At 43.3% G+C, this 12,214-nt stretch overlaps 1 protein-coding gene across 1 annotated transcript in view; it reads left to right on the forward strand.

The window, feature by feature from the left end:
- The window catches only part of LOC115774192 (tumor necrosis factor alpha-induced protein 2-like), a 55,825-nt gene that overhangs the window by 10,173 nt on the left and 33,438 nt on the right, over positions 1-12,214 (forward strand). Inside the window, exons 5-8 of the mRNA XM_030721344.1 lie at positions 6,088-6,202; positions 6,432-6,554; positions 6,632-6,726; positions 11,889-11,981. Of these exons, the coding sequence (XP_030577204.1) occupies positions 6,088-6,202; positions 6,432-6,554; positions 6,632-6,726; positions 11,889-11,981 (426 nt within the window). The remainder of the gene's footprint in view (positions 1-6,087; positions 6,203-6,431; positions 6,555-6,631; positions 6,727-11,888; positions 11,982-12,214) is intronic.

A 12,214-nucleotide genomic window follows, 5' to 3' on the forward strand; every position in this document is an offset into this window, starting at 1 on the left:
CGGAGATGGACTACCAGCTGAATGGTATAAGACCTTTAGGAAGTCTATAACACCTTTGCTGTTAAATCTTTAACCACGTGCTTAAAGGGGGCGAGACCCCACCATCCTGGAAACAAACAATAATTTCTATAATACCAAAACCGGGAAAAGATAAAACGGAGTGTAATTCATATCGGCCATCTCTGTCTTGAACACCGATTATAAAATATTCACTTCAATAATTGTTAACAGACTGGAAAATATTATCCCTGATCTGATCGATACAGACCAGACAGGCTTCATCAAAAATAGACGTACACAGGACAATGTGAGGCGGGCACTACACCTTATTGACATTGTGAATAAGAATAATATGAAATCCCTGGCAATTAGTTTCGATGCAGAAAAAGCCTTTGATTCTGTACGCTGGGAATACTTATATCTGGTCTTACTACGTTTTGGCTTCAGTAATACAATCATAAGTTGTCTGAAGTCAATATACAATCTGCCTGTGGCTCGGATTAAAATAAATGGCAGCCTTACAAATACAATCCCTCTGGAACGAGGCTGCCGGCAGGGATGCCCACTGAGCCCCATTCTCTTTGCACTTTTTATAGAACCACTTGCTCAAAAAATTAGGGAAGACCCAGAAATCAAGGGAATCCTATTTAAGGGAAGAGAATACAAAACATGTCTATATGCCGATGATATTCTGGTGACCTTATCTGACCCAGATTTTAGTTTACCCAACCTCATGTCCTGCCTCCACCAATTTGGACTCCACTCGGGCTATAAGCTGAATATAGAAAAAAACCCAGACCCTCTCTTTTAACTACTCACCCCAAGAAGATATAAGTAAAATGCTCAAATTTAAATGAAAACAAAGATCCTGAAATACCTAGGCATTAACATTACCAAAAATCTAAACAAAATATATAAACAATTATGGTACCATGACTAATAAAATTAAAATGATCTGGGACAGGTGGGCCCCTTTGACACTTGACTTATATAACCGCATAGAAATAATAAAGATGATTGTATTACCCCAACTATTATTTCTTTTTTCAATCCTTATCAGTGGAAATCCCTACCAAGCAGTTTAATAAGTGGAACCGATCCATCTCTAGGTTATATGGCAGAACAAGAAACCGAGGGTACGCTACAAAACTTTACAGTTACCAAAAGATAAAGGAGGAATGTCACTCCCATGTCTGGAAAATTACTACAAAGCAGCGCAACTGCAGTATGCTGCTTATTGGTGTGAAGAGGGGTATGATGCAAAATGGAAAGAACTAGAAGTAAATCAAACAGACATCCCCCTTCAAGCCCTGCTGGGAGATAAGCACCTCAAGAATACATATTCAGAAAAGTTGTGTGTTTTTACAAAAGCCCCTCTCAACACCTGGTTTAGAGAATTCCGCAACCCCCCTCACAGAGAGGAGAACATGGCTATTTAGATGGATTGAATATGATAAGGACTTTAGACCCGCACAGCTTGATTCCAGATTCAAGGAATTGACCAGAAAAGGTATTACGTCATACTGTGTGATCTCTTCTGGAACCGACTTGGAAAGCTTCCAACATTTACAAGAAAAATTTGACCTTGACAAGTGTGACTTTTTCAGATACTTACAGCTCAGGCATCACTTTAATAAAAATGTTAAAATACTAGAAAGAAACGATCAGGATTTAGCTAATATTTTTATTGACGCTTATAAGGGTAAATCCAATAAGAAGAGACTATCCAGAATATATGCATGCCTAGAAGCATACAATAAAACATCAACACTACACATTAAAAATAAGTGGGAGAAGGAGGCCAAAATAACATTGACAGACATGAGTTGGCTAAACATATGCCAAATTAATTCCACCACCACCAGCTCAGGGCTATGGAGGGAATATTCATGGAAAAATATCATTAGGTTTTTTATAACCCCCAAAATAACATACTCTCAGCTGGCAGAACTGGATTCTGGGCATTGTTGGAGACAATGTAACAATGTGATGGCAGACCATTTTCATGTTTTCTGGGGATGCCCACTGATTCATTCCTACTGGTCAAAGATAGCCAAAGAGATAAGAATAATTCTTGGATTTGGAATTGACTTTAACTTTCAAACTATATATTTATGTAATTTATCAACTGAACTCAACTCTCCAGATAAATACCTTCTGAAAATACTACTGATAGCAGGGAAAAAAGCAATAACAAGGAAATGGCTTAGTGGGAGCCCACCAACACTGAAAGAATGGTCTGCCACTGTAAAAGAAATATGTGATATGGAGATGCTCACCTACTCCCTGAGACTTTCAAAGCAACAAGGCCGAAAAATACTGGTCAAAATGGTTAATATATGCAAATGTAAAAATACTGTGAAGTAATTATTTATTTTTCGTTTTTTTTTTTTTTCTCTCTCACCTCTCTCTCTCTCACTCTATTTTCCCTCTGCTATACTTTGTGATAAAGTTTTACTGTAACCCGGTGCTATTTGGAACATTATTTGCCCCTTTTTCTTCTTTTTTTGTGATACACCACTGTCTCTCTCCCTCGGTGACCCATTTGTTCAATGTTCTATATGTTCTTATGTTGTGTTCACCTTTGTAAGACTATAAAACTGTTTAAAAATAAAGTTTTAAAAAAAAAAAGTTCATCACCAGTGACCTGTGAGAATATTTTCATGGAAATCCATCAATCATCTTTGGAGCAATCCCAAAACGTCATTTACTCTGAAGAAATTGTGAAATTGTCCTCTTCTTTCGGTTGCTCCCTTTAGGGCTCTCCACAGTGGATCATCTGCCTCCTCCTATCCCAGCAGTCACCTCAAAGTGCTTTGTATTGTAGGTAAACACCCTACAATAATAGAGAAAAAAAAACCACAATCACACAACCCCCTGTGAGCAAGCACTTGGTGACAGTGGGAAGGAAAAACTCCCTTTTAATAGGAAGAAACCTCCAGCAGAACCAGGCTCAGGGAGGGGGGGTCATCTGCTGAGAGGGGGGAGAAACAGGACAAAAGACATATTTGTTTAATATGTTGCATTGAAGGACATATCCTGGTCAAAAATGACTCCAAGATTTCTCACAGTGTTACTGGAGGCCAAAGTAATGCCATCCAGAGTAAGTATCTGCTTTGACACCATGTTTCTAAGATTTGTGGGGCCGAATACAAGAACTTCAGTTTGATCTGAATTTAGAAGCAGGAAAGGGCAGCACGGTGGCGTGGTGGTTAGCACTACTGCCACACAGCTAGAATAACATCTAGAATGCCTGGGTTTGATTCCACCTTGGTCCGGGCCTCTCTGTGTGGAGTTTGCATGGAGCTACAGGGGTGGCTGTAGCTCAGGAGGTTGGCAGTTCAATTCCTGGCTGCTCCAGACTGCATGCCAGTGTATCCTTGGGCAAGATACTTAACACAAAGTTGCTCTCCAACGCAAGTGCTGGAGTATGAATGTTAGATAATAAAAAGCACTTAGCTTAGTTAATCATGGAAGTGTTTGTGTAAATGTGGTAAAGGTAAACGTGTTGTATAAGCGCTTTGAGTGCTCAGACAGAGGAGAAAAGTGCTGTATAAGAACTAGTCCATTTACCATTTTCTGTGTGGGTTTCCTCCCACAGTCCAAAGACATGCACTTACTGGGGTTAGGTTAACTGGTCACTCTAAATTGCCATAGGTGTGAATGGTTGTCTGTCTCTCTGTGTTGGCCCTGCGACAGGCTGACGACCTGTACAGGGTGTACCCTGCCTCTCGCCCTATGTTAGCTGGGATAGGCTAAAGCCCCCCACCCCCCATGACCCTGAACAGGATAAGCAGAAGAGGATGGGTGGATAAAAGCAGGAAATTAGAGGTCATGTCTTTAAGACATTCCTGCAGTTTAACTAATTGATGTGTGTCATCTGGCTTCATTGATAGGTAAAGCTGAGTATCATCTGCATAACAATGAAAATTGATGCAATGCTTTCTAATAATACTGCCTAAGGGTAGAGGTAGATTTTTCAAGTATCTGTACTTTACTTGAGTATTTATCTTTCTGACAACGTTTTACTTTTACTCCCTACATTTTTACACAAATATCTGTACTTTCTACTTCTTACATTTTCAAACAGACTCGTTACTTTAGGTTTAACACGTCTGTGTGAAGTTTGCATTTCCAGTCAGTGCACCTTCAAACATCAAATGTTCTGAGCCTAAATGGAGGAACAATAACACATAAAAGTCAATCCTACTGGAGTATCCTCCATCACTGGAGCTTATCGCACACATGCATTTCCCACGATGAGAGAGAAGTTCACTCAGAGCTGGAGAACAAGGAAGCAGAGAGGTTAGATTTAAAGGTAAGGACTGCTCAGTGACACCTGATAAACTGGAAATTTAAAGCCTGCATGTAATGTCTTCATTTTTAAAAATCAGATATTGATCTGTGTATGATGTGAAGTTATGTTTTTTCATATTATGAAATGTCCTGTAAACAAATTGAGGTACAGTTTGTTTACAGGACATTGTGTAATTCAAAGATTGCATGAAAATACTGCAGTTTAGTGCATAATAAACAGGTCAGTTTGTTGTACTGTATTTACAGTAAAGCTCTGTGTTGGTGCACAGAGGCTCTGTTGATGGTCAGAGTTACAGGTTACATCAGTGCAGCAGAGATGAGTTTGAATCAAAGCTGCTGATGCTGAGATTCATTCACTGAATCCAACATTTCTACAGCCTGTATGCTGTCAGTGTAGGGGATGGAGGTCAGCTCAGAGAGCTGTGAAATGCTGGGTTACATCTTTGTGACTTCACTTCATCCACACAGAGCAGTAAACCTCAGAGCAGCAGCAGCAGGTCAGCTGATCACAGCCTGCACACCAACATCATTTACTGCAGCTACAATAGAAAGCTGTGATTCTTCTCCCCATGCAGAGACACTACAGCTGATCTTAGGGTTCCTCCACCTTCTGAATCCCACTGTAACCCCTGAGTATCCTCATGTTGCTGTTTAGGTGGAGGCACAAGTCACCCTCTACTATGGAGGACACAGATTCAAGCTGAGTACTTTCATTAGAATTTAGGTTAGAATAATGTTTGTATTCTATGTTTATACCATTTTATTACATTAATATAGCAGGTTCAGTTAGCTTTACACAGCAATATCAGGTAGAAACGTCCTCCAAAGAGCTACTTTTGCTTTCTTACTCGGAGTACATTTCAGAGCCTGTACCTTTTACTTTTACTTGAGTAAAGAAGTTGAACCAGTGCTTCAACTTTTACCAGAATATTTTTACTGTTTTTACTGTATCAGTACTGTAGAATGTCTGTACTTTTGCCACCTCTGCCTAAGGGAAGCATGTCTTCTCTGAGGTCTTCCTTTTCCTCCTGCCTGCAGCTCCAGTATCTCCACCCACCCTCTTCTGCACATGTCCAACCCATCTCAGCCTCTCTGAGCTGTCCCTCTGATGGACTCATTTCTAATCCTGTCCATCCTGCTCACTCCCAATGAAGATCTGAAGATCTCCAGTTGAACATCTCAGACATGGTGGTTGTTTTTGCAGCTCTTCCCACAGCCACTGACATCAGGAGTTATGCCTGTGAGGCCAGCCATGCTGAGGCCAGCTTTTATAGGCACCAGCACCACTCCTGGTTCTGGTTTCTCTGTTTTGTGGTGTCTTGCTAGTTCCAGCATCTTAGTACCAGCACCAGTCTTCTCTGGTGAATTTGTGTGGAACTGGTTCTAGATTGAGCACCATCACTACATCTGTGAAAAAGGGGAGTCTGAGACCTGGAACCTGTCTGATGCCTCTGAAGTTTAGTTCTTCGTGATGCATGGCAGGCAGGGGCGTGGGGGCCATCGGGAGGTTCCCGAACAGCCGGTCATTTAATTAGAATTTTTTTTTAACCCAATTAAGCACAGCAGCGGTCGCGCTGCAGCTCTTGTGGCCACAGGTGCAGTCCGCTCCTGCAAAAAAAGTTTTCTTATTTTAAAATTATTGTTTCTCTGTTGTACAATCGGATAAAAGGCCTCTCCAAACGAAGCTCCTGGGCTGAATTTCAACCACAGCCTGCCCCTGATGGCAGGTTTCGTTGTGTAATCTTGTATGTTTGTTGTGATTCGCTCCAGTGAAATACTGAAACATCAGGAGCTGGACGGACAGATAAAGGCAGCCTGTTTGGGTTCTCTGCTGCAGCAGGATGACCTGAAGCAGCTGGAGGAGCAGTACCTGGCCCACAAAGAGGTAAAGACCAGCAGAAACTGGTCCTGTTGTCTGGGTCAGCTCTGTGCCCTTTACCCAGGCTGGCTAACACTCTTTAGCTTTCTCTTTCAGATGATGGTCATCTTTCTGCTGGTGGTGGTTACATAACTCTGACCCCTTTACCTTCAGTTTATGATAACACAAGTGTGTCTGATACTAATTTGTAGTAAAAATGTGTAAATTATGCAGTGAAGTGAAATTATTCCTTCAGGAAAAGGTGAAGTTGTGGCTGAACACTGCATTGAAGAAGGAACAGGAAAACTGGCTGACAGGAAGGACACCTGAACTCATCGACAGTTATTATTTCAGTCCTCTGGCTGTAGACATCATTCAGGTGAGACACAGGTGAGATCTGGTGTGTGCAGGTGAGGCTCAGTCTGCATTATGGATTTTGTGATGTTTTGTTTCCAGATGATGACCAGTTCCCTGTCTGAGATCAACTGCGCCATCAGAGACCAGAAAAAAACTCAGAGGTTCACAGTTCATCTGGAGCACTTCCTCTGCAGGTAGGCCACACCCCCAGCAAAGACAAGACGGCCAGTGAGACTGCAGGTGTAGTAAGTATGAAACTCTGTCACAGAATAAATGGGGTTTAGAGGAGATTAGATTGGAGAGCACTTTGAATCTCAGTATGTTGTGGTGTACCTCAGGGCTCTGCTCTCAGCTCTTCTACATTCACTTTGTATTTGTTGATTACATCAGACAGATGTGTAGGACCGCTTTTTTGCATTTGCGCAATATTTCTAAAATTAGAAACATCCTTTCTCAGAGTGATGCTGAAAAGCTCATTCATGCATTTATTACTTCTAGGCTGGACTATTGTAATTCATTATTATCAGGCTGTCCTAAAAGCTCCCTGAAAAGCCTTCAGCTGATCCAAAATGCTGCAGCTAGAGTACTGACAGGGACTAGAAAGAGAGAGCAGATTTCTCCCATATTGGCTTCTCTTCATTGGCTCCCTGTTAAATCTAGAATAGAATTTAAAATCCTTCTCCTCACATACAAGGTCTTGAATAATCAGGCACCATCTTATCTCAAAGACCTCATAGTCCCATATCATAAGATTAGGCTTCAAACTTTCCTTTATCTCTGGAGCTTGAAAAAGGGCGACTGGACTTCTTTTTGTTTCTTGAAGACGTTTCACCTCTCATCCAAAGGCTTCTTCAGTTCTCAACCAAATGGTGGAGAGACCCAGGTATTTAAACCCCTGTGGGCGTAGTCCCCTGGAGGTGGTTATGACCCTCTATTGATCATGTGCTTGAACACATGTGCCCAGGTGTGAAGGGGGCGTGGGTCATATTTAATCAGTGGTTTCAGTTGAAACCAATTTAGGACTCCGCTCCATTGTTTCCTGTGGCCTATTTCCTGTGGCCACCACCCTCTGGAACACAAACTTGGGGTGATCAGGACCCTACAACACCGTGCGGAAAGTGTTCCCTCTAAGGCAGAAGGGAAGCATAAGGAACACACACACATTAAGAAAGCCCTCAAAACATGCGGTTACCCCAACTGGGCCTTCATCAAATCAGCTAAGATGCACAGGAATGAAGGCCAAACAAAAACTACAGAGAATGGGAAGGACAAGAGGAACAACATTGTCATCCCATATGTATCAGGCTTGTCAGAGAAACTCAGAAGAATTTTCTCCAAGCATGACATCTCAGTATACTTCAAACCAAGTCACACCCTAAGACAAAAACTGGTTCATCCCAAGGACAAACCCGCCAAACACAAGATCAGCGATGTAGTGTATGCTGTTCAGTGCAGTGAAGAGTGCTCGGACCTCTACATTGGTGAAACCAAACAGCCTCTTCACAAACGAATGGCACAACATAGAAGAGCCACCTCGACAGGACAAGATTCAGCAGTACATCTGCATCTGAAGGAAAAGGGCACTCTTTTGAGGATGCCAATGTCCACATTTTGGACAGGGAAAACAGATGGTTTGAAAGAGGAGTGAAAGAAGCCATCTATGTCCACTGTGAACAACCATCATTGAACAGAGGAGGTGGATTACGTCACCAACTTTCCCCCGCTTACAGTGCTGTCCTGAGCTCCCTTCCCAGACGTCTCAACCCCCATTCACACCTTTGTTCCAGTGACCTCAATAGGCCACAGGAAACAATGGAGCGGAGTCCTAAATTGGTTTCAACTGAAACCACTGATTAAATATGACCCACGCCCCTTCACACCTGGGCACATGTGTTCAAGCACATGATCAATAGAGGGTCATAACCACCTCCAGGGGACTACGCCCACAGGGGTTTAAATACCTGGGTCTCTCCACCATTTGGTTGAGAACTGAAGAAGCCTTTCGGATGAGAGGTGAAACGTCTTCAAGAAACAAAAAGAAGTCCAGTCGCCCTTTTTCAAGCTCCAGAGACTACTATGACCTGGATAACTGAGAATCTACACAGACATATTGCCTTGCACTTTGGGAGGAACACCCTTCAATTGGTGCGGGAGTATGAAAGGGACTCAAGAAAGCTAGCGGACTACAGGAACCACCTTCGTTTCAACTTGAGATGCAGACAGTCCAGACTGGTTCCCAAGAGTTTGCACCTTGGGTCCACAGTAAAAGGACATAGAGCTGACCAAATTCTATGGAGAGCACAGAACCACCTTTTAAGTGAAAGGATAAGACAGGTCCATTTCACCATAGATGCACTCCAGAACAAAATCCACCAGACTCAGCAGAAACTCTCATCACTCTTACCTCACACCATCGCAGAAGAAGTTTCTACATTTGTGGACAAAGCCCAGCTCGCACAACACATCAAAGGCAAGGAAAGACAACTACGTAAATTTCAAACTCTGCAAACCAAGGCATACCATTCATCTGTTAACAAACAGGACGACACGATAAGCAATGGAAACCAAGGAAAGTGGGTGAAGAACCTATCAGACAGGGTCCTCACCAAACCAGAAGAAAATGTGCTAGCCAAAGGACTCAACTTTGCCATAGCCCCACAACAGCTTCCTATAGTAGACCTCATCACAGCAACAGAAACCGCTATAAGAAATAACAAACTTTCTCATCCTGTAGCAGAACAGATCAGGATGAAAGTTTCAGCCACTCTCTCCAGTGCAAGACTTCCTCCATCCAACCTCACCATTCAGGAGAAGAAGGCCATCACAGCCCTAAGCAAGGATCAAAACATCACCATACTGCCAGCCGACAAGGGGAGGTGCACGGTTGTGCTGAATTCATCGGATTACCACAACAAAATTACTACACTCCTCAATGACAACAATACTTATGAGGTCTTGAGACGTGATCCCACAAGCAACTACAAGAAAAAAGTTGTTTGCTGCCTGCAACAACTTGAAAAGGAAAAAGCCATTGACCGCCCCACTTACTACCGCCTGTACCCTGGAGAAGCCACTCCATGCATTTATGGACTCCCAAAGATCCACAAAGAAGGAGTCCCACTTCGACCCATTATCAGCAGTATAAACTCGGTCACCTACAACATTTCCAAACACCTCGCCACCATCTTATCACCGCTTGTTGGCATCACACCCCACCACATTGAAAACTCTACAGATTTACTAACAAGGTCCAGAATCTTGTACTGGATCCAGATGAAACCATGGTGTCCTTTGATGTGGTTTCACTTTTCACTTGCATACCTACAACTGAGGCAGTGGAGACCGTCAGAAGACGACTACAGGAAGACGATTCCTTACTGAACAGAAGCAGCTTCACCCCAGATCAGATTTGTGCACTTTTAGATCTCTGCCTTACCACAACATATTTTAAATACAATGATGGATTCTACAGACAGAAGCATGGATGTGCCATGGGCTCCCCAGTGTCTCCCATTGTAGCCAACCTTTACATGGAGGAAGTGGAAAGTAAAGCTCTTGGTTCTTTCAAAGGGAAGGCACCTAGCCACTGGTACAGATATGTAGATGACACCTGGGTCAAAATCAAAACCCAAGAAGTAGAAGCCTTCACTCGTCACATTAACTCAGTGGATAAATACATACGTTTTACCAGGGAGGACACCAGAGATAACAAGTTACCATTCCTGGACTGTGCGGTGCTTATCGAGGAAGATGGAAGCCTCAACATTGAAGTTTACCGGAAGCCCACACACACAGACCAGTATCTCCTCTTTGACTCCCACCACCCTCTGGAACACAAACTTGGGGTGATCAGGACCCTACAACACCGTGCGGAAAGTGTTCCCTCTAAGGCAGAAGGGAAGCATAAGGAACACACACACATTAAGAAAGCCCTCAAAACATGCGGTTACCCCAACTGGGCCTTCATCAAATCAGCTAAGATGCACAGGAATGAAGGCCAAACAAAAACTACAGAGAATGGGAAGGACAAGAGGAACAACATTGTCATCCCATATGTGTCAGGCTTGTCAGAGAAACTCAGAAGAATTTTCTCCAAGCATGACATCTCAGTATACTTCAAACCAAGTCACACCCTAAGACAAAAACTGGTTCATCCCAAGGACAAACCCGCCAAACACAAGATCAGCGATGTAGTGTATGCTGTTCAGTGCAGTGAAGAGTGCTCGGACCTCTACATTGGTGAAACCAAACAGCCTCTTCACAAACGAATGGCACAACATAGAAGAGCCACCTCGACAGGACAAGATTCAGCAGTACATCTGCATCTGAAGGAAAAAGGGCACTCTTTTGAGGATGCCAGTGTCCACATTTTGGACAGGGAAAACAGATGGTTTGAAAGAGGAGTGAAAGAAGCCATCTATGTCCACTGTGAACAACCATCATTGAACAGAGGAGGTGGATTACGTCACCAACTTTCCCCCGCTTACAGTGCTGTCCTGAGCTCCCTTCCCAGACGTCTCAACCCCCATTCACACCTTTGTTCCAGTGACCTCAATAGGCCACAGGAAACAATGGAGCGGAGTCCTAAATTGGTTTCAACTGAAACCACTGATTAAATATGACCCACGCCCCCTTCACACCTGGGCACATGTGTTCAAGCACATGATCAATAGAGGGTCATAACCACCTCCAGGGGACTACGCCCACAGGGGTTTAAATACCTGGGTCTCTCCACCATTTGGTTGAGAACTGAAGAAGCCTTTCGGATGAGAGGTGAAACGTCTTCAAGAAACAAAAAGAAGTCCAGTCGCCCTTTTTCAAGCTCCAGAGACTACTATGACCTGGATAACTGAGAATCTACACAGACACAACTTTCCTTTATGATCAAGCTTATAGTTAGGGCTGGATCAGGGGACCCTGAACCCTCCCTCAGTTATGCTGCTATAGGCCTAGGCTGCTTTGGGGGGTTCCCATGATGCACTGCTTCTTTTCATTCACCTTATTTACTCTGTTTATACTCCACTCTGCATTTAATCATTAATTATTATTACCTCCCTGAGCCTGGTTCTGCTGGAGGTTTCTTCCTGTTAAAGTTTTTCCTTCCCACTGTCACCACGTACTTGTTCCCAGGGAATTGTGTTATTTTGGGGGTTGGAGCTTTCTACTAATGTTGGGTCTTTACCTTATAACTGTTGTTGTGATTTAGCGCTGTATAAACTGAATTGGTCTTTATATTTAATCTCTGTCTGTATGTTTGGATGAGGAATCTTTTCTTTGTCCTCATCAATGCCGACATTTAAATGGTCTCTGATTAAACCCTAGATGTGTGACAGATGTGTGTGTTTGTGTGTTTCAGCTATGTGAAGTGTGTGGAGGACTTTGTGAAGGGAAACCACAGTAACATCTGCTCTGTGATCAAAGCTCAGCTGGTCTGTGAGCAGCAGCTCAGGTGAGGCCACATCACTTGTTCAGTTCAGACACCTGAGGCTGCTGTTACACCTCATGGTGTGTGAAATACGATGGGGGGGGGGGTCTTCATATTCACTGAATGTGGAGTTCCTCAGGAAAGCATGCAGGGCCCCTGCTGTCCCATTATGCAGATGACACACACCCATACATCTGTGTGTGACCAAAGGAGTCCATGACCTGTCTCACCTCCTGTCTCACTGAGAGGGGTCCCAC

The sequence above is a fragment of the Archocentrus centrarchus genome, chromosome 24, assembly GCF_007364275.1.
Source record: "Archocentrus centrarchus isolate MPI-CPG fArcCen1 chromosome 24, fArcCen1, whole genome shotgun sequence".
Lineage (NCBI taxonomy): Eukaryota > Metazoa > Chordata > Actinopteri > Cichliformes > Cichlidae > Archocentrus > Archocentrus centrarchus.